The sequence below is a fragment of the Spinacia oleracea genome, chromosome 6 (assembly GCF_020520425.1).
Source record: "Spinacia oleracea cultivar Varoflay chromosome 6, BTI_SOV_V1, whole genome shotgun sequence".
NCBI lineage: Eukaryota > Viridiplantae > Streptophyta > Magnoliopsida > Caryophyllales > Amaranthaceae > Spinacia > Spinacia oleracea.
In genome coordinates, this window is record NC_079492.1 from 137,822,078 (window position 1) to 137,842,362 (window position 20,285).

At 34.9% G+C, this 20,285-nt stretch overlaps 2 protein-coding genes across 2 annotated transcripts; one reads left to right on the top strand and one right to left on the bottom strand.

Annotated features, from left to right (window-relative positions):
* The first annotated feature begins 10,934 nt into the window (after positions 1 to 10,934).
* On the top strand, positions 10,935 to 11,926 carry LOC110794893 (pathogenesis-related 5 protein Cup a 3-like). Its single transcript, XM_021999862.2, has one exon. The coding sequence runs from the start codon at positions 11,021 to 11,023 to the stop codon at positions 11,705 to 11,707; it is 687 nt and encodes a 228-aa protein (XP_021855554.1). The 5' UTR covers positions 10,935 to 11,020; the 3' UTR covers positions 11,708 to 11,926.
* Positions 11,927 to 12,580: 654 nt separating this feature from the next.
* On the bottom strand, positions 12,581 to 20,202 carry LOC110794862 (PHD finger protein ALFIN-LIKE 1). The gene is made up of 5 exons (XM_021999825.2): positions 19,860 to 20,202; positions 19,731 to 19,763; positions 18,477 to 18,699; positions 13,612 to 13,732; positions 12,581 to 13,088 (listed from the first exon to the last, which is right to left on the bottom strand). The coding sequence occupies exons 1-5, from the start codon at positions 19,945 to 19,947 to the stop codon at positions 12,831 to 12,833; spliced, it is 723 nt and encodes a 240-aa protein (XP_021855517.1). The 5' UTR covers positions 19,948 to 20,202; the 3' UTR covers positions 12,581 to 12,830.
* Between the last annotated feature and the right edge of the window lie 83 nt (positions 20,203 to 20,285).

A 20,285-nucleotide genomic window follows, 5' to 3' on the forward strand; every position in this document is an offset into this window, starting at 1 on the left:
CCAAATACGCCTATTTTAATACTTATTTCACTAAATACCCCTATTCTGAAACTCAATTCACCAAATACTCATAACTTAAAATTACCCATTTTGATGCTCAACAGCTAGTTTTTGTGTTTGAAAATTAGCCGTTGCTTGTTGTTTGCTTATAAATACCCCTTTTCTGACTGATTATTGTAGTTTTCCTATTGTTTTGTTAATTTCATATCATTTTTTTCATCAGTTTTCTTTCAAAATCATCATCCACACCCAATGAATCCATCACATATGTAAGAGTCCCAAACAAATTCTATTATTGTGGGAGGAAATTTGTCATTCGAAGTTCCGATACAACACTCAATAAGTTTCAATTAGGTATCCAATAAGTTCAAGCCTCATCCAGTAAAGATAACGCACCTTATGTGAGCAAAAGGCCAAAAAAAAAATCGTTTTCAATGAAATCTTATGTGAGTGAAGCTGGAGTAATTCAATTTTAAAGCTAACACCTTAATTTTCTTATTGTCCGAATGGTGAAGAGACTAAGAAATCAAGTTCAATAACGCATACATTTTTATCATAACCTCGATTTCAAACTTGGATTCATGATGTGAAAATCTTGAGCTTGGAGGTAAATCTTTGTCCCAAGATTCATGTTTTTTCACTTGTACATGACTTTTGGAGCATACCTTTGTAATCATTTCTTTTTCTTATTGCCTCAAATACAAAAATAGACATTTGTCCATAAAATTTATATCACCACGCTAATAGAACCTAGCTCACAAAGTACTATTTAACAAAACTGAAAATATAAGGTACTAATTCAAGGTACTATTTAACAAAACTGAAAATATAAGGTACTAGCTCGCAAAGTGAGGCAAAAAGAAGGTACTTTTTGACAATTTTGCCACAATTTTATGATGAATTAAAAAAATAACATGAAAGAAAAAGCAGTACAACAAGAAAGAACAAATAATACAAAAAGAAAGAACAAATAATACAGGCGCTTGTAAAAACATAAAAGATCAACGAAGAACTTTGTGAATCCAAAACACATGAATCACAATAATAAAGTATCACATGAATCCTCATGAAAACGGTGGTCACCCTAGACATGTACGTACCTCGAATATCTAAGTACGGGGGGCACTTTTTAAATCAAGGCTCTAGATTAGAATCACCTCCTATCATTAAAATAAAAAAGTTCAATTATTATTCATGTTCATTAAATTTCCAGCTACTTTATTAACTTTTAAACCACTTGAATTAATTACAAATCAATCATTTATTAATAAAATAATAGTCTAAATTGAACGATTAAGCCCTAGCATGAAATTTATTTATTTACATGCTAAAAACCATTAAAAACTGACACTTTAGGTATTTAAAATATTCTGAAAAACATAATTGATTATCATAATTAAAATAGTCATCTAATTATGCTAATCAATTAGTCATTAGGCTTAGAGAAAACCCTAACCCTACATCACCATCAAAACAATTTAAACCTTCAAAAATAAAAACTTTATTTAATATTTCAAATATGAAAATTATTATACTCCAATTCAAAATATCCTTCAATAATCTAAACACATAAATCCTCGAAATTTGATTTTCATAACCAATCCCAGCTGTATAATCAATCATAAATCAATAATAATAATAATAATAATAATAATAATAATAATCCATAATTTTAAAAGATAATTTGAAATAGAATAGATTAGGAAGAAGAGAATTATATCAATCCGGCCTATAGCACGGTACGATCACGAATTAAATGTGATCGGGCAAAAAGGGAACAAAATATACGGAGTATTGGTGCGCGGCACACACACACGAGTGATGTTGTGTGTGGGGGGGGTGTACGACGAAGGCAGCAGGGGACGCGGGGCATCAGCACTCGACAAAGGGGCGAGCGAGAGAGAGAGAGAGAGAGAGAGAGAGAGAGAGAGAGAGAGAGAGAGAGAGAGAGAGAGAGAGAGAGAGAGAGAGAGAGAGAGCACGAGTGCTCGGGTGCTGGGAGCGAGTGCGCGTGAGGGGAAGTAGCAGCACACAACGACGAGAGGAGAGGGGCGAGGGATGTGCGTCGAGTGAAGGGAAGCAAAGAGCAATTAGGGTGCTCGGGCTGGGCAGCGACGCAAGGGAGCAAGACAAAAAGAGAGAGTGTCGTGGGGTGCAAGAGAGAGGGGAAGAGAAATAATGTGAGGGTTTAATGAAATGGGGATCCAATTGAAATATGAGGGGTATTTATAGGCTTCAATAATCCTAGTGGGCTAGGATTAGGAAATTGGATATTGGGCTTACCTTAAAGATTGAGTTTGAATGAGGACTTTAAATTAGATTCTTTGATCGGGCTTAATCATAAAACGAGTTGGACTTTAAAATTAATTCAAGCCTTTTAACAATCGACACTCAAATAATTTCCCGACTTTGACTAATAAATTCGTTTTGTAATTAATAAAATAATAAATATTCTAATTAATAAAAATACTTTTAAATAATATTTACATGCGATTTAAATTCTAAAAATCATAAAAATACTTTATAAATATAATAAAATATATTTATAATTACATAAAATACGAGGTATTATAGTAACGCTTAATAATATTAGTAGTACATGTGCCTATTATTTAAAAGTAACACCATTAACGTACAAAAAGTAACACTAATAAATTATTAAAGTAACATGATAATATTTTAAGTGACTAAGTAGCTGAATTAAAAGTAAATTTTCTAAACTTATAAAAGTAACTGAAATTACAAATAGAAGTAACACTTGGGCATATTTGTAGTAGTGCATAATTGTGTCTATAGTATAAAAATAACACCATTAACATATAAAAAGTAACATCCTAATGTTTTAAGTGGATAATAGCTTGATTAAAAGGAACTTTTCTCATACTATAAAAGTAACTGAAATTACAAATAGAAGTAACACTTGGAAATATTTGTAATAATTGTGTCTATTGTTTAGAAGTAGCACCATTAACATACAAAAAGTAACACTAGTAAAATATTAAAGTAACATCCTAATGTTTTAATTAGTGAATAGTAGCTTGATCAAAAGTAATTTTTCTAAAAGTGTAAAAGTAACTGAAATTATAAATAAAAGTAACCCTTAGAAATATTTGTAGTAATTAATTGTGTCTATTGTCTAACAGTACCACCATTAACATCCAAAAAAAAATTCCCTATTAAAACATTAACGTAAAAAAAATTAAAAAGACCAAAAGCAGGAGCTGCTTAAAAAAGAAGAAGATAGGTCGTTAATTAAAAATAATTAAAAAAAATGAAAGACAAAAAAGAATCCCATTAATGGAGGTTAACCCAAAACGACAATTTTGTTTTAAGGCAGTTATTGTTATAGTTTTAAGTCAATTAACTTTATAGTTTTAGGGAAGATAATTTTACAGTTTTATAGTTTCGGTGAAAATACTTTTATAGTTTTAGGGAGGTACTTTTATAATTTTAGGAAGGTACTTTTATAGTTTTAGGGGAGGTAGTTTTATAATTTTAGGCCATTTACTTTAATAGTTTTGTTCAACCAATTATTTTTAATAGTTTTATTCAACCAATTATTTTTATTTACTTTTTATATTCGAAGTATTGTATTTTATCTAAAAATAAGAAACAAAGCTAGGACTTGAAATATAAAAATGATTGATGATGGGACTATTGCCACTGTTACATTTAAAGTCACATGCTATCACTGACCCAACTAGTGTTGGTTTAAAATAGCAGCATTAAATACATAACCAAATTCACTGCTGGGACGCATGTGTGAACGTCACACCATCATTTGATGGTGTGGCGTGCCACACAGGAGACAGATTAATTAAAAATTGGTCACACGACCAATTGATCTAAAAACTTCATTTCTGCAAAATTGCAATCTTTGTCAAATAGTTCTCTAAAGAGTAAAGACTGAGGGATATATATTATCGAAGTTGATGGTGCGGCAATTATTTTCAATTCTCCAATGAAATCGTGGTTCAATGGTTAAGACCGGGGGCTTGTGTATGATATGTCACGGGTTCGAATATCGACTCCCCCATTTGTAATTTGCGTTGCCTTGTGGCTCATCCACAAAAATTAATTAATAGATTTAGATAATATTATGTCCAAAAAATATAGATTTGAATAAGTCGAACAAATCAAAGCTTAGAAATTAGGATGATGTTTTGTTCACCTTAATTTCTCTTATTTTGGGAAAATAAGGGTAGTTCAAGTACAATTTATAACTAAACTAGCAGATTAGATTCCCAGCACGCATGGATTATGATCATATTTTTCACAAAATATTTAACCGAATATTCCCAAACAACTGCATAATTATAAAATTTGGAACATGCTCATTTAAATTTATTCATCTAATAGACATATTATATATGTAACATGATCATTTGACCAACATATTGAATGAATATATTTTCCATTATTAATGTATTAACTAGTGTGTGGCCCAGGCTTTACCCCGGATTTTGACTTTTATTCGGATTTAGTTGTTGTATAAATATGTGCCTACGTAGATGGTGTCGTCATAGACTTACGGGTTAGCGGTCGATTAACAACCTTTCCAAGATGAAACCCCACATCCAAAAATCAAAACAAAGTCGGGTCTTTTTTTCATCATTAGTTGGTTAATTACTCTGAAAATTATTATTAGTGTACCATGCACCCAAGAGAATTTGTATACTCATTGGTGGTCACTATCACATTTTCTCCTCAGATGTAAGGAGAAAATGTGAGAGGGTACACGGGTGCACCCGGGTGCATGTATATTGTTCTATATATAACTAGTCCTCTGACCCGTGCAAGGCACGGGCTATTCTTAGGATATAGGACATCTTATACGTGTCTTACTTTTTTAATATTTGGATGGTGGGTGAGTGTTTGTATTTAGTTTTGTTTGGACCGCATCTACATTTTAATCCTGAAAGTACGGGGAGATATAGATCGAGATAGGAAACATAAATGGAAAAAAATTGACATATGTAGGTTTGGGTAAAAGTCATACCCTTTAAGTTATGATTGGTGAAGGTAAGAACTTGCAGGATGAAAAATAACTCAACTCTGGCAATAATCATCAAAGAAAGATGGAGATAGAGAAAACCTTCTATTTTCACCAAATGTTACAATTTACCACTATACACATGTTATCCAATTAAGGAAATTGAAGACTTAATTAACCAATTCTAACTATTGAACTATACTGGCAAAAATTCTAACTATTGAATTATACTGACAAAAAATTCTAACTATTGAACTACCGACGAAACTTCTAATTATTAAACTATACTTACAAAAATTTTCTTATAGGAGAACTAAAACTTATTGTAAGTTCCATAAGAATAGCAAAAATATGCAACTAAAACCCACCTAAAAGTCTCAAACCCCACCTTTAATTATTTGCATGGAAACCATACATTAAAATTATCCTTATCTGCAAAATGAATTGCATCATTAAGCAAGAAAAATCAAGAACAACGTGCTTAGATAGAGAGAGATAGAGAGAGAAAAGGAAGGTGGTACTACAACTTGAATTCCTGTAGGGTGCAATTAAAATACCCTACAAACTCCTACCATTTTAAAATGGATCAGTTAAAAAGTCTATTAGTGGAAGGTGGTTAAATTTTTGAATGAATGCTACAGGAAAAAGGAGAAATGGTAATTGAATTAAATTGGCATTAAAAATAATTAAGGTTGGAGAATTAATGAGAAGGTGAAGGATGAGGAAGATGAAGGATGGGGAATATGAAGTACATGAGAGTAATAGATGGGAGTATGGGACACTTGTAAAGTTACAGATTTGTGAGAGTAATAGATGGGAGTATGGGACACTTGTAAAGTTACAGATTTGTTAGATTTAATACACGTGTCATCTTAGGAAGATTGGTTTTATTTTTTAAATACTAGGTATAGATTACTCAATTACCATCAATGTTTCCCCTCTTACTCATTATTACATTGTATTACCCCAAGCTTTTTTTGTTTTTGAGGCTTAATCTAGGAAAATAATAATTGTACATTTATAAATGAAATAATCATTCCTTGTTTTTTCATTCCCTTTTATTCAATTTTTTATTTATCGTAAAAAGAACATTTATGTTTATATAGAAAAATATAACATAAGTTGTAGTTGGTTAAGATGGTAGGAAGTAACCTTTAACAAAGAGGTCTGATATTCGATCCTTGCTATATGATTTTTGGTTGTCAATTACATATCATGATGTTGACTAGTGGTGATGTGGCATTATAAGGAGGGGTATACGTGACACATATACATTTTTAAGAGCGTCTTTTAATATATTAGAATAGATTAGACTAAAATATTACCAAAAAATATTAATAAAAGTTATTATTATTACGTGGTATCTATTGTTGCCATAATTTATAAACTAATTGTAACACCCCGACCTCTAATCCAAGAATTAAATCATAATTAGCAGCGGAATTAACCTAATTTGGTCGGGACATTACCTGCCGTAACTCCCTCTTGGGAATTACAAGGCAACCATCATATTCTAAGCCATTAAAACTCCAAATTAATATAATAATCCTTTATATTCCCAAAATTAAGGTACATCACTTACTAAAAGTCTTTAATTAAACTATTAAAGCATTAAGCATAAACTAGGTGAATAATATTAAAGTGAAATCCTCGCCACTACTCGTTTCCGTCGTTCCCAGCAGTACCTAAAACAGAAAACAAAAACGGTGAGCCGAAGACTCAGTAACGAACTATTCTAGCAACGTAAATTCATTTCAATTCATTTTATTTTATAACACAGGGAGAATAGAATAATGTAAAACATTTTATAAAGTCCTTTATTTAATTCATTCATAACTTTAGGGTGCACATGCTAGCCGTGGCAAGTATGACATGGTGGAACGTCTTCCACGATGGACCGTTGTCCATAAAACATGGGGCCTTGGCCAGAAAACATGAGAGCCTTGGCTCAATGGGCGGATGCCCCATGGGTACATGCATGACCGAGAATAGTAACCTGTGAACATATACTGCCAAACGGACTAGGTCTTTCACTTTCATTTATCATGTTTCGTTTAATTTTACATTTAGCCTTTTTACTTCAGTTGAAGTAACATAAATCCTTTAGATCATGAGATCATGATAAAACATCATTTAGATCCTGGGATCAATAAAATATCAATTCTTTCATGGCATTGCATAAACATCATTTCTTTCATGGTTTCTTATAAACACGATTTTATAAGAATTTCAATCAATCATATTATAATAACTAAATCAATCAAATCATATTTCATTTCCCGCAATTCATAAAACATGTTAAAACATTCAGTTCATAAATCAATCATAACGTTATAATTTCATAATCGCATTTATAAGGGAATTGCGGGTACTAGCAATAGCCGTTACCCAACTCCGCGATTTGCTAGGGATTTTCCTTGGTTCGTTCGTCCTGAGCTCCGAGTCCAATTTCTTTAAAAATATTAAATAATTGAATTAGTACTAGATCGATAAATAATTTAAAATCAATATTTTATAAATCATAAATTTTATAAGTAATGAATTTATAAATAAAGAATTTTAATAAAATTATAATTTCGAAATATAACGAAAATGTTATTATTAATCGAATTTTCAATCAAAATACATATATATTTTATTAATCGATTTTCATGTAAATAATATTAAAAATTCCTTTTTGTGCTAATTCGGGCTAGTAATTTATTTTAGTAAAAACGATAATTAAACCTGAAAATAATAAACAATTCATTAGTAAATAATTATATGATAAAACTTTGTTGAAACATGAAAATTAGTAATTAGGAAATCTGAAAGTAACAATTCAGTTTTCAACTTACCAAGGCCCAATTGAAATGGCCCAAACTCAAAATGGGTTTGGGGGAAAATTAAAAACAAGGTCTAAAGATCAGATTTTTGGTTTTGGTTTTTTTTCCTAGGAAGGAGGCACGACAGGAAGGAGGGAGAGGAGGAAAGAGAAAAAGGAGGGAGGCGTTGGGGGTTGGGTTCGGTGGCGCCGGATATGCCGGTGAGTACGGCGGTGGTGGTGGTTTGTTCTCGGCGACAGAGCAGCAAGAGAAAGGGTGGTGAGTGGCGCGAAGGAGAGGAGAAACAGGGGAGATTGGGGGGTTCTCGGCTGAGGCAGGGCGATTAGACGGTGGTGTTGGGGCAGAGATTGGTTCACTGGATGGTGAGGGTTGTCGGAGGTGGTGGTGCTGCATGGGTGGTGCGTCAAGGAGGAAGAAAAGAGGGAGGCAGGGAATCCGAGACACGAAGGAGGGGAGGAACAGGGTGAGGGTGATTGCGATGTGGTGGTGGCGTGGTGTTGGGTGGCTGAGGCTAGGTGGTCGATGGTGGTTGGTTCGAATCACAGAAAAATCAAGGAGTGAGAGTGAGATTGAAATTGAAATTGAAATTGAAATTGGTTTGTTGTTGAAATTCCATCAAAAATTATGAGTTTGTAAATGGGAAGAGTGAAGAACAAGGGGTGTGCTTGGGGTCCAAGTATGTGAATTTGGACTGAATTGTGGGAAGAAGGAAGTCTTCACTTCCTGCTTTGTACGTGGAGAGCAAGGGAAGAGAGTAAAATGGAATTTTGGTTCCTTGAGGGTATTTTCGTAATTTCACTAAGTTAGGCATAATTTCTGAAATTGTTGCTATTTTTGGAAGCTATTAAAAATAGAAATGTTTAGTTAAAATAATTCTTATAAAATTATCGTTAACGAAAAATAAATAAATAAATTTTCGTTTATAAATTTATCGTTTAAAATGAATCGTAAAAACAATTAAAATAACGAAATTCGATTATTCGTAATTATTTAAAATGAAATCAAGCTAATAAATATTTTTAATTTTTATAAATCAAGTTTAAAAATTTCGGGGTATTACACTAATATTTTCTTTTCCATACATAGATAGTATATAAAAAAAGGGTAGAGAATAAAAATAAAATAAAATAAATATATTTTTTAGAAAAATATTTTTAATAAGTTCATATAAATGAAAATCAGATAAATAGAACACACCCTTGGAATATTAGATCTCTCCGGTCTCTCCACACACACAAACAAACAAAAAAGTGTGCAAATTTCTAGGATTTCTAGTCGTGCACTTTCTTCGTGATTAAGGGGTTAGAAAATAATTTCATAGGAGAAAATTCTATATGCATGAATGGTCCATTTATCGACTAATGTTGAGGAAAGCTCCAAGTCTCCAACGTTGATGAAAATCACCCATTTGGCTTAATAAGTTTCATTTTATTTTATTTTTTGTGCGAATGAGTCACAAAGGCAATATAAATTACAAATGGGGACATGAGAATTCGAACCTGAGACCTATTGTACACAGACCCTCAGTCTTAATACGTTTCATTTTTGTGCAATGTGTCACACCTTCAATTGATATGTGCAACATATTTTACTCAAGGGACGGATGAGAGAGCCTCAACGCTCTCCAATTTATGAATTTTTCAAAAAAATAATTTTAAATGTTGACATATTAAAATAGGTAATTAGGGTTCCAACTGATATATTATTAGGCGTAGGGTTTACCCATTTAGGGGTCACTTACTTGTCATGAAGAGTTGCCTAACATATTACTTAGGGGATACCTATTATACTTCTCGATCAAGGGTTACTATCATAATGTTTACGAGTTATATGTATTTTAGATCGAACTTTTATGTCCCGCTATCTTGGTTTCATAGTAATCTTTACCCTTAGATTTTGAACGAACCGAAAAATTGTACGTAGTACTACGTAGTTGCTTAATATTAGATGAAACAAAGGGAGTAGTATGCTAGTATTGTATTGACTTGCGGAGTAAATTTGTATTTAGAATTTTATCAGTGTGTAAAATTCTAAGCCGTGCACTATTTCGTGAACAAGGGTTTAGAAAATTATAAATATTTAGTGCCGTATAATTTTTCTAGATGCATGAATTGTCAATTTATCAATATATGACCATCGTTTACTTCAAAGTCTACGATTACAAAAGGGAGTGAAGAATAGTCGGTAATAGTTTACCTGATATTTTATACCAATATTGTAATTGTAATTGTAATTTTACAAAACAAATGTGATATGGAATATGTAATTGCTTATATAAATGAAGAAAATATATATAATTTTTGTTTGATTTTCTTGAGAAAGATGAATAGATTTATTTTTATATAAACAAATTTAAAACATTATTAAAGGCATAATAGGTATTTTACAAAGGTACCAAAACAGTTAAAAACCTCGGGCATTTATGCGAGAAAAGATGTGAAGCCCAAACAATAGTTTCTTGTTTCTTCTCCAAGTCAAGGTCCTCCCTATTCTCTTGATTGATGTGGAATGAAGATGGATCCAAAGGATCCATTTCAGCTTTTGATTTTTAGTTATCAAATATAGTTCGTCTTCGTGTGATGCGTTCACACTTTCGAGTAATTGTATCACGTGCTTTACTCAAAGAATGGTTGCAATAGCGGATCCAGAAATCATACATAGTGGGGTCACTACTTCAAAATTGAAGAACTTAACCAAAATTATGTATTTAAAAAAAATATATATAATGAAAATTTAACTAAAATTATTTTTCTTTTGTTCAAGTGGGACCAAGGGCTCCTCTATTTCTACTGTGGCTCGCCAAAAACCTAGAGGATTATACGGAGTACTTCATTATTTAGGCTACAGGTTACATACATGTAATTGAAGGACGACTTCTTACATTTATATTACCTCTTGTATTGTTATTTACACATTTTATTTGAACGAACTATATTTAAAATTGTGACTCGTTATATCGGAACAAAGATATTAATTATTACGTACGTAGTAATTTACAAGTGAGAGCCTCACAACATTTGCTTTGATTATTCTTGTTTTTCCATTTGACTCGTACATAATCATTTATTCATTTATGACTTTTCTCCACCCCTTTTGCCTATATAACCCAAACTAACCTCAACTCTTAAAACACACAACTCAACATTCAACAATCAATCCAAAACCCAAACACTCTCTAGTTTCTTCAAGCTACCCTTCCAAGATGAGTTCCATGAAATCCCACCCCATTTTCTACTTGTTAATCCTAGGTTCCCTAATCTCCACACCTATCCATGCAACCACCTTTACAGTTAAAAACAACTGCCAACAAACTGTTTGGGGTGCTGCTATACCTGGTGGTGGCAACGCAATGAGCCCCGGTGCCACATGGACTCTCGATGTTCCATCTAACACCAATGCGGCCCGCATTTGGGGTCGTACGGGTTGCACATCCAACGGGCCCAACGGTCTCACCTGCACCACAGGTGACTGTGGTGGGGTACTCAACTGCGTTAACTCAGGTGCAACCCCAACCACCTTAGCCGAGTACACCTTAACAGGGTCAAATAACATGGACACCTTTGACATATCATTGGTTGATGGGTTCAATTTACCCATGAGTTTCAAGCCCGCCAGTGGGTGCAGCAACGGCCCGTCTTGCGCTGCCAACATCAACGACTCGTGCCTGTCTGACCTTAAGGTTAATCAGGGGTGTCTGAGTGCCTGTGAAAAGTTCAATACTGATGAGTATTGCTGTAGGAATCAATTTGTAGAGAACTGCCCACCATCAACATACTCCATGTTTTTTAAGAATCAGTGCCCAGATGCTTATAGTTATGCCAAGGATGATGCTACTAGCACTTTTACTTGCCCTCCTGGTACCAACTATGTTATTACATTTTGTCCTTGATGTGTAATATAGAGGCAAATGTTAAACGTACTCTATATTTAATTTAATTTAATTATGCTGTAATATATAATACTCCATACTATAGAGTATGTATTATGAATAAACGGAATGTTATCCTAATGTAATCATCTTGCTTTCGGTGAGTCACTGTATCAGAATTCAGAAGTACTCTGTATTACGGAGTATTATTTTTATAAGAATATGAGAGTTTTAATGTTGTGTTTTAACTTTGAACAATTAATTGTTAAGGAGAGTTTCTTTTCGGAATGGATGCCTGCATGTTGTGTAAGAATTCCAATCCTTTCAATATAACAAACAAAAATTGATAAACAAAGAAAGAAATAGAGTAAAGATCATGCTTGGATAAACAAAGAAATAGAGCCAAAATCAGAGGACAAAATCAAGCATTCATATGAAAACAATAGTACAGATTGGAGAAGCATTTGACACCACTACTAGCATGACCCATATTTTGGCCGTAAGACCATACATCACCGTGTACCTTTCCTTTATTAAAAAATATTTTTGAATAGACTAACACTGCATGCTTGATCACATTGAAGAACCCAAATTCAGCTGCTGCTTTCTCAGGTATCAATTCGGAACCCGGGTCGGGTTCCGACTTCCGAGTCTACCTGCTGTGACAGCAGATAGAAGGGATATGGGTGATATCTGAGTCAATGAGGCCTTTGACTTCCAGTTTGGCTTCTTCAAGCTCTAACAATAGCCACAATGTCAAAAGACAGGATATTAAAATGTATTTATGGTGTTAAACTAGATAAATGCAGCTTCAGATGAGGTATGCTGCAACACATTAGACAGTTAACCTATGTGTTACTGACAACATCAAGTGTGATTGGCTATTATCGCCTATACGCAACTAATACCGAATACATTTTATCATAAACCCAGACTATCTGATACAAGAACATACAAGGAGACTTCCAGACAGAAAAGAAAAATCTTGGATCACATTAAAAAAGTAAAACAGGTGCTGTATAAACAAACCATCAGCTAGCATCAAATTTAACTACAGATTGATTCCATACTTTTAAAGATAGTATTTGCTATACTATGTCAGCCACCCAGGTAAAAAAATTCATCTGATCTCCTTGTACCATCATCAGTGACTACGGCCTGTCTTCTTCAAGCTGCATGATGGGCATTTGTACTGCTTAATGTTCTCAGCCTTGGCCGGAGTTATCTTCACGCACTTTCCATGGAACCACCTTTCGCAAATATCACAGCAAATCCAAAATTCATCCGCACTGTAATTACCACCACAGCTACCACACAGTGTTTCACCTTGCTCATCTTCTTCATCCTCAAAGCCCTCATCTGTCAGCTTGGGTGTGCTCTTGACCTGCCCATCACTGGATCTCTGCAAAAATACAGAGGGACGTTATTGCGCCAAAGGAATGCCCTACGAATGTGGTGTTCTGCAATATGTCAATCATTTACACTAGTCCCATTGCAAACATATTTCGCAGACATTCGAACAAACTTTTAACAGCCCAAGGTGATAAAATGGAGGTACGACTACTATAAGTTCTAGAAGTGCTTTTTTTTTCAGTGGTGAGTCTGGTGACAATAACAAAGGTCTGAGATCAGTCTAGAATGGAGGGGATTCAAGCCAGAGAAGAGTTTGGCATAATGGGTGTCCCAGGTGCAGGCTGATGCTTTCATTTGCAAAAGGTAATTCTGAATTCAGATGATAACTTCTTCACACAATATGCTTATGAATTCATAGTAAACAATTGTCAGACATTCATAGTAAAGTTTGTATTTAGCATTAGAGAAAAGAATCAAACTTTTTTCAAGAGTTAAATGGAACTCCCTAAAAGTCCTAATAAAAAAATGTACCAAGACAACCAAATAATGAAAACTGTTGATATTATCCTCACCTTGGTGCTTCCTCGGGATTTGCTACCACTATCCACACTAGGCTTGTCCTTCACAGGCTTCTTTTCTGTCACTACTTCAAAGACAGTTGGCAGTTCATTTATCATACTGAATAGACGTTTCCTGAAAAGGAAACAATGGAACTTTTCAGTACAAGTCATCTTTGACTTTGACTGACACTTGTCTCATGACAGACACAAAAGCAAATGGTGGACATGCACATCCTGCTGTTTCAATTCAGAACCTACACATCACACAATTGGGGAACAGACAGCACAAGCTGACATCATCAGTAAAAGCTGCAGAAATGTTAAAGCACTACATTGGATGATATAGAAACGACAGATTTCGCCATGTACCGATTGAAAACCTGCCTTTAAATATAGAAAAGAAAGAAGCATGTCTCTCCTTTAAGTTCTACATTGTTTTTTGTGTTTCACTAGTATTCCTTCTTTATCCTCCAATATATACACTTTCTTACTTTCCTTTGATTTTCTTGATTTCATTCGTGTTTGAGACTCCACAACAGCAGCAGACTCCTTAATTTTGAAGGTGCGGGGAAAAAAGAATTACAAAGGGTCCTCAAATCCTAGGTACCAAGGTGGAGGCATAAGCATCACCGACTCTGATGTGCATTCTTTTTACAAGAATGCTAGTAACCAGCATAATCTCGACTAAAAATATTCATAATACTTTCACAAACCAGGGTCCCTTATCCTTCAATAATTAACTCATTGTTCTTGAATCAAACAAAAAGAAATGAAAAGGAACCCATGTGCCAAAGCATGCATGGGGATGCTATATGGAACTGAACAGCAGACTCCAATAGATAATATCACAACATCAAGTGAAGACTTAATACAGACAGTAGAGCAATTACCATAAGAGAAGCCAAGGCAAATAAACCAGTGTGTGAAACAGGTACTTAAGGACATCAAAACCGACATAATGATACCACACATTAAAACAAAGATAATGATAAACATAACACATGCATTCAAAATTATCAATCTCACTAGCAACCATTCTCATTCAATAATGTATGGATGATAGAAAAACCCAGAACCTCTCCTCGTTGGCCTCAATTTCCAGCAGTCAGTCAGAAATGCCTTTCAAATCCAGCAAGCCAACGGGAAGCCACTATTTTTATTAACCAAAGGCAGTGCGCCATGTTTCATTACCTAGGTCTTTAACTCATCAAAAGGCTGCAGCTCGTTTACTAAAAAGGTTTCAAGTTAATCAAATACTTAGCACTGCTTGGCTACCCAATTTTCCTTCTTAGAGAAAAAAAATATGGCTTAAGTTGATTGGACAAATGGAAACCAATAGGTTATAAATCATTTGAGTATCCTAAGGTTAATCAAACTCGAAAAGAAAAGGTGAAAGAAGATAACAATGTGGAAGCTTGAGGAAGGATGGGTAGAGGCTAATTCAAAAATTTGCAGATAATAACGCAGGAACATCTTTCGAAAAGACAGGAAGAGAGAAAGAGCAACATGAAATAAAGACAGGGTGATTGTCAATCTGAAAAGGTTAAACAACGTCAAATGGATAAGGGCCGCACCCATTTAATAAGACCAAAAGAAAGTTCCATCCTAAAACTAATTGCCACAAGGACAAACTCCTCAAGCTTATAAAGTGGTTTATTTTTCTTCTCAATGGGTCTAGGCCGCACCCAACAACCGACAAGAATTTGGAGACTTTGGATACTTGCAAGCCCAAAGGTATCCTAAAAGCCAATTGGCAAAGGGAGCAACTCCTCGTAAGGTGGCTTCTTTCCTTCTTCTCCAATGGGGACAACTCACATGTAGGTTCTTGGTTTTCCATGGAATTTGAATAGTCCACAAGGCCTGTAAGGATCTTCAAAATTCCCAAGTGTTCCTAGATGATGCCTCTACAAATTCTTCATCTATAATCCCTTCATTTATAACCTTGTTTTCAAAGTGTTAACAAGCCTTTTAGATTGGCCATGAATTGTTATAACCATCAGCCATAAGTAGTTTAGTACAAAGACTACAAACTATGAACCCTTGATTAGCAACCTTCCATAAGCACTTTCCCTCACACTATATCTTCCTCAAGATAACACCCCACAAGCATTAAAAGGAAGTTCATTAGAAAGGGGGTAAACAAACATCTAATCCTTATTATATGCTTGTGACATGACTCTCTGGCAAATTGGTAGAGAAAGGGTTTTTAATTTCTTAATCTTTCAAGAACCAGCCTTCCTTCAGCTCTCTCTTCCTCTACGGATTCCACGCCCTTCTTTATCTCCCACCAAAATCACACCCCGGTCAACCGCACCCAGAGATTCCTTCCTCCCTATCCTTCAGCTTTCACTCTTTATCCATCTCCAGTTTCCCTACATTAACACATAGTTTGCCTTGCCTTGCCTTGCCTTGCCTTGCAAACATAATATACTGCCATATTTCAATCACGAGGCAGAACTAACGCCTCATCTTAGCCCTAGCTCACTGCCTCATTTCTAAACTCAAAAGGGTGCATTTGTCTGCACCTTAGCACACGATCATCATAATCTAAAAGAAACAAAGGAGGTAATCTGATTCCTGAACTGGTTCTCCACCATATTGACATGCAACTTCCTTAGCCAAAGAACAATAAAGGAGCATAAGGATGCTGATTTCCTTTCCCTTTCTTGATTTCTAAAAATTAAACAGCTTCTTAATTCGCTTGATGTATTCTGAGAAAATGAACCATAGAAGAAGATTGATGAGGCATTGATCAGTATTTTTAAAAGCAATCTGATAAATGTCTACCACAAGTAGAGAAAAGCTGAAAGCAGGTATAAGTATATAACTGTGGCTTATAACAGAGGCAGTGAGATACCATTTCAGGAAATGACACAAAGGAGGAGTATCACAAGGACATCAAAACACCCTGTAAAGTTTCAGGGAATATGAGGTCCCATCCTGTAGTCAATAGTCAGAACACAGAAGGCATCCAAACAAGGGCATCAGCAAACAGGGAGCTTAAGATCCCACTACTATCTTTTTCTCTTATCAAACCAGTACTAATACAAATATATCAGATTCGACAGTTATGGTGTGTTTACAGGTGTCAACCTACCATGCTCCGTGAAGATGACCTTCTCAGGGACTTACACAGAATTAACAACAGCATAACAACCAAGAGAAGATTAAGCCAATATATCAAACATTCAAACATATAGGGAAACTGCCTAAAATAGGAATTGAGTGGACATAATATTATGCAGAAATGAAGAAGGGCTGGAATTAAATGGCCGTGCAAAATAGGGCTAGACATTCCTGCCATAAATTAGAGCTCTAGTTTCATTCCTCAGAAAGCCTAAATAATCTTACAACGAACCATATCTCACAGAGCCATCAAAACAGGAAGGTGTAATATTGAAAATCGACGCATAAAATTCACAGTATTTTTTTATTATTTTCAACGCTACAGATAATTTTACAGATATTCTATGAGATGGGATCAACTAAAAGCAACAACAGAACCAAAGTCATATCACCAAAGGGATAAGATCGGCTGCATGAACCAACAATTTATTCTATCTAGTGCTACATGCTCTTGCAGCTCCACTTTTTTCATGTCATATTTATCCTCCATCGGCTTCTTTATCTACATTTTCGCAACCCTACACCTTCCTTACCAATCCTCTAGCCAACGTCTCACATGCCCAACGTAGCCAGTTCTCCCTTATCCTCAATAACGGTAACTCCAACTTATTACTAAATTTATCCCTCAAGGTATTCCCACACATCCACTAAGAGAACAATAGTAAATGAAAGTGTAACGGCAAAGCAAGTAGAAGCAACAAACAAAGGTCAAATAAACAACCACCCAAAGGCTCATTTAATTCCACTATTCAATAAGTGAGCAGACAACCCAGTTAGGTTCCCATACAATTAGATAACTAATAAACCATGTCACAAGAATGGGAACAAGATGCATGATCTAGTGTCACCATAAAGCACTTAAACCATGCGCCCTTCCAGGTCAAGATGCTTCATTGGTCTCTCTTATCTTCAAACTTTTGGTTGTAATGGAGTTGTCTTCAAAAAAAAGTTAATTGGTGACAGAAAAAATCGAGTAAAAAGTAAAGCGGAATTGTAAACGCAAACAGCAATTCACAAATGAACCTTTTCAAGAATTTCTTAGCAAAGTTGGTCAACTATCTAAGAAACCCATTCACGATTCCAACCCATGTTCTCTCCCATCCCTCTAATCAATTTTACCTTCTTTTCCCTCATTTTCTCTCTAATCTATCATCCCAAGATACTTAACATCTGATTTCACCACCCTCCACTCTCACTCTCACCATTAACTCCAACCACCAGCAGTAATTTTATTCTCTCTATCTTGTCATTTCAGATTTTTTTGCCAGGAGCCCAGGATTGGTTCTACACCATCACTAGCCATCTTCCCCTCTCACAAGCAACTACTTTCACCACTATTGAAGCCATTGTAGCCTGCTTTTCTTACTCCACCATTGACGTCAATTCCTCCTTGTGTTTCCCACACTATCTACCACTGCCTCTGAAATCTTGAAAAAACTATTACCACTCAATTCTCCCTCCTTCCGTCCCCTCATTCCAACTCTTGATTTGATGGACAACTGTGTGCAATTACAAAATGGAGGACATACTTTTAACATCCATATCCATATTTAATCGTGTCAACACAAGTACATGACAAAATTAATTGTGCCCTATTAACATGAAATGATATCAATAAACTCAGTCATTCACAACATATCCCACCTATGGCATTTGACATACAACTCAGAAAAGCATGCATGCGCCTAACCAGAAGCAGAAAAACAAGAAAGACAAATGCAACCACGCCTAGCCAACAACAAAAAGCATACCTCTCATTGCGGTTAAGACGAGCACCAAAATAGAAAGCCACAGATAACAACCAACAATCACTATGCACAGCGACTAAAGAAAGCCAATCTCTCCTGTTCATTCCATCCCTTGCAAAGTTGATTCCAAGAGCTGGCTCAGGAAGCTCTGGTGGAACTTCCTCCGCGGGGAGATTGACTTCCCAAGATTCATTTGGATGCCCGTACAAGCACAAGTTCTCCTTTTCTGAAGAGAGATACACAAAAGAAGTAAGATAAAATAATATCAATTATGCTGGAGCAGAACAGGTATCATATAAAAGAAGATATTGTAACATATCACAACAAAAAATACAAATAGCAAGGCTCTGGCCTGACATGTCGGCATGAAGCTCAAGGTCAGATATATGCAGCCTTGTACTAGTAGTTGCAGAAGCTAATGAGATAAAATTTCAACCACCATACTGTTCCAACTTCCAAATACCACCTACCCTCCAACCCAAAACAAAAAGGTGAAGTACTTGATTAAATCCCATCTTTACAAGATTAGCGTATCAAAAAGACAATTCTTCACTTCTCAATTGAGATATTACAATTTACAAACATGTTACATACATTCTGCTCATTTTCAACCACCGTTTTATTTGAGATATGTTTGAGGGGGAAAACGCCATCGCCCATACCTATATCTTCTCGTACAAAGTACTTGACAAGATAATCCCCATGCATCATAACTCATCTGGACCAACCGTCATATAAGTTAGAAGTTTTGTAAAACCAGTTTAAATAACCCCTTTTCTAAAAGTACATTATCAACTGCCTAAATCTGATTTCGAGATCTTAACTTCAGACTTACCCATAACCACTGAATTTCAATAAGATTGATAACCGAACTTCAGTTCATTAATACACTTCCCGAAGCTGATTTTTTTTTCTGGAAAAACTTCTGAAAACTGAATTTTGATCGAAAATTTAAGAGCCAACCACTTCAACAACTAGATACAGCATTGAACTGGGTAAACAAGTACAACAACTCTGAAACCCATAAATTAACAAAACTCATAAAAATATCGTCAAATTACAATTACTAGTGATAAGTAAAACAATAACAAACCTATAAACACCAAATGTGGAAAGTTAAAATGAACATTAATCCAAAATTGACCTATTAAATCCAATTAACCACCAAATCTGAAACCTCAATTTGCTGATTTAGGTATTAAAATCAAACAAAACTCATGAAAATTTTTAAAAAATAATGAAGAAATATCAACTTACCCGGATCGCAAAGTCCATAGAATTCGTCAACATCTAAACAATAAAATAAACCAGATCACAAAAACGGTTACACAAAAAACCCAGAAATAAAATTTTAAGAGGAGAGAGAAACAAAAACCCAGAAAGTACCAGAACTAAGAGCACGAACAATAGCAGCACGGCGAGCGCTGAAATCCTTGAAGATCTCCTCCACAGTTCGAGGATTTGACGATGACATAGTTTTTTTTTTATATCGTAATAAAAATCCTTAATTTAAAAAAGGGGTTTTAATTAAAATTGTTCTACTTTATGAAGAAATTAATTGTTACATACACGAAATGAATAAATTAGGAGAAAAAGGTATGAGGAAGTGAGTGAAGAAATGGTTGAATTGGAGGAAGAAGTGTGGGGTTTTGTTGGCATTCAGAGGAGAGAGAAAAATTAGGGGAGAAGAGAGATGCGGTGAGATCGCCACAAAAGACAGAATGAGAGAAACAGATGCGAAGTTGTGAGCTCAAATATGTAGCCTTGATGTTCGGGACCTCTCATGTGACTGTGACGTGACAGCTTAGACCA

Coding starts and splice junctions, on each gene's coding strand:
- LOC110794862 (XM_021999825.2), bottom strand. CDS start 19,947: ATGTCATCGTCAAATCCTCGAACTGTGGAGGAGATCTTCAAGGATTTC. Junction 18,700..19,730: donor CTATGGACTTTGCGATCCGG/GTAAGTTGATAT, acceptor ATCTCTCTTCAG/AAAAGGAGAACTTGTGCTTG. Junction 13,089..13,611: donor AATCCCGAGGAAGCACCAAG/GTGAGGATAATA, acceptor GTATTTTTGCAG/AGATCCAGTGATGGGCAGGT.
- LOC110794893 (XM_021999862.2), top strand. CDS start 11,021: ATGAGTTCCATGAAATCCCACCCCATTTTCTACTTGTTAATCCTAGGT.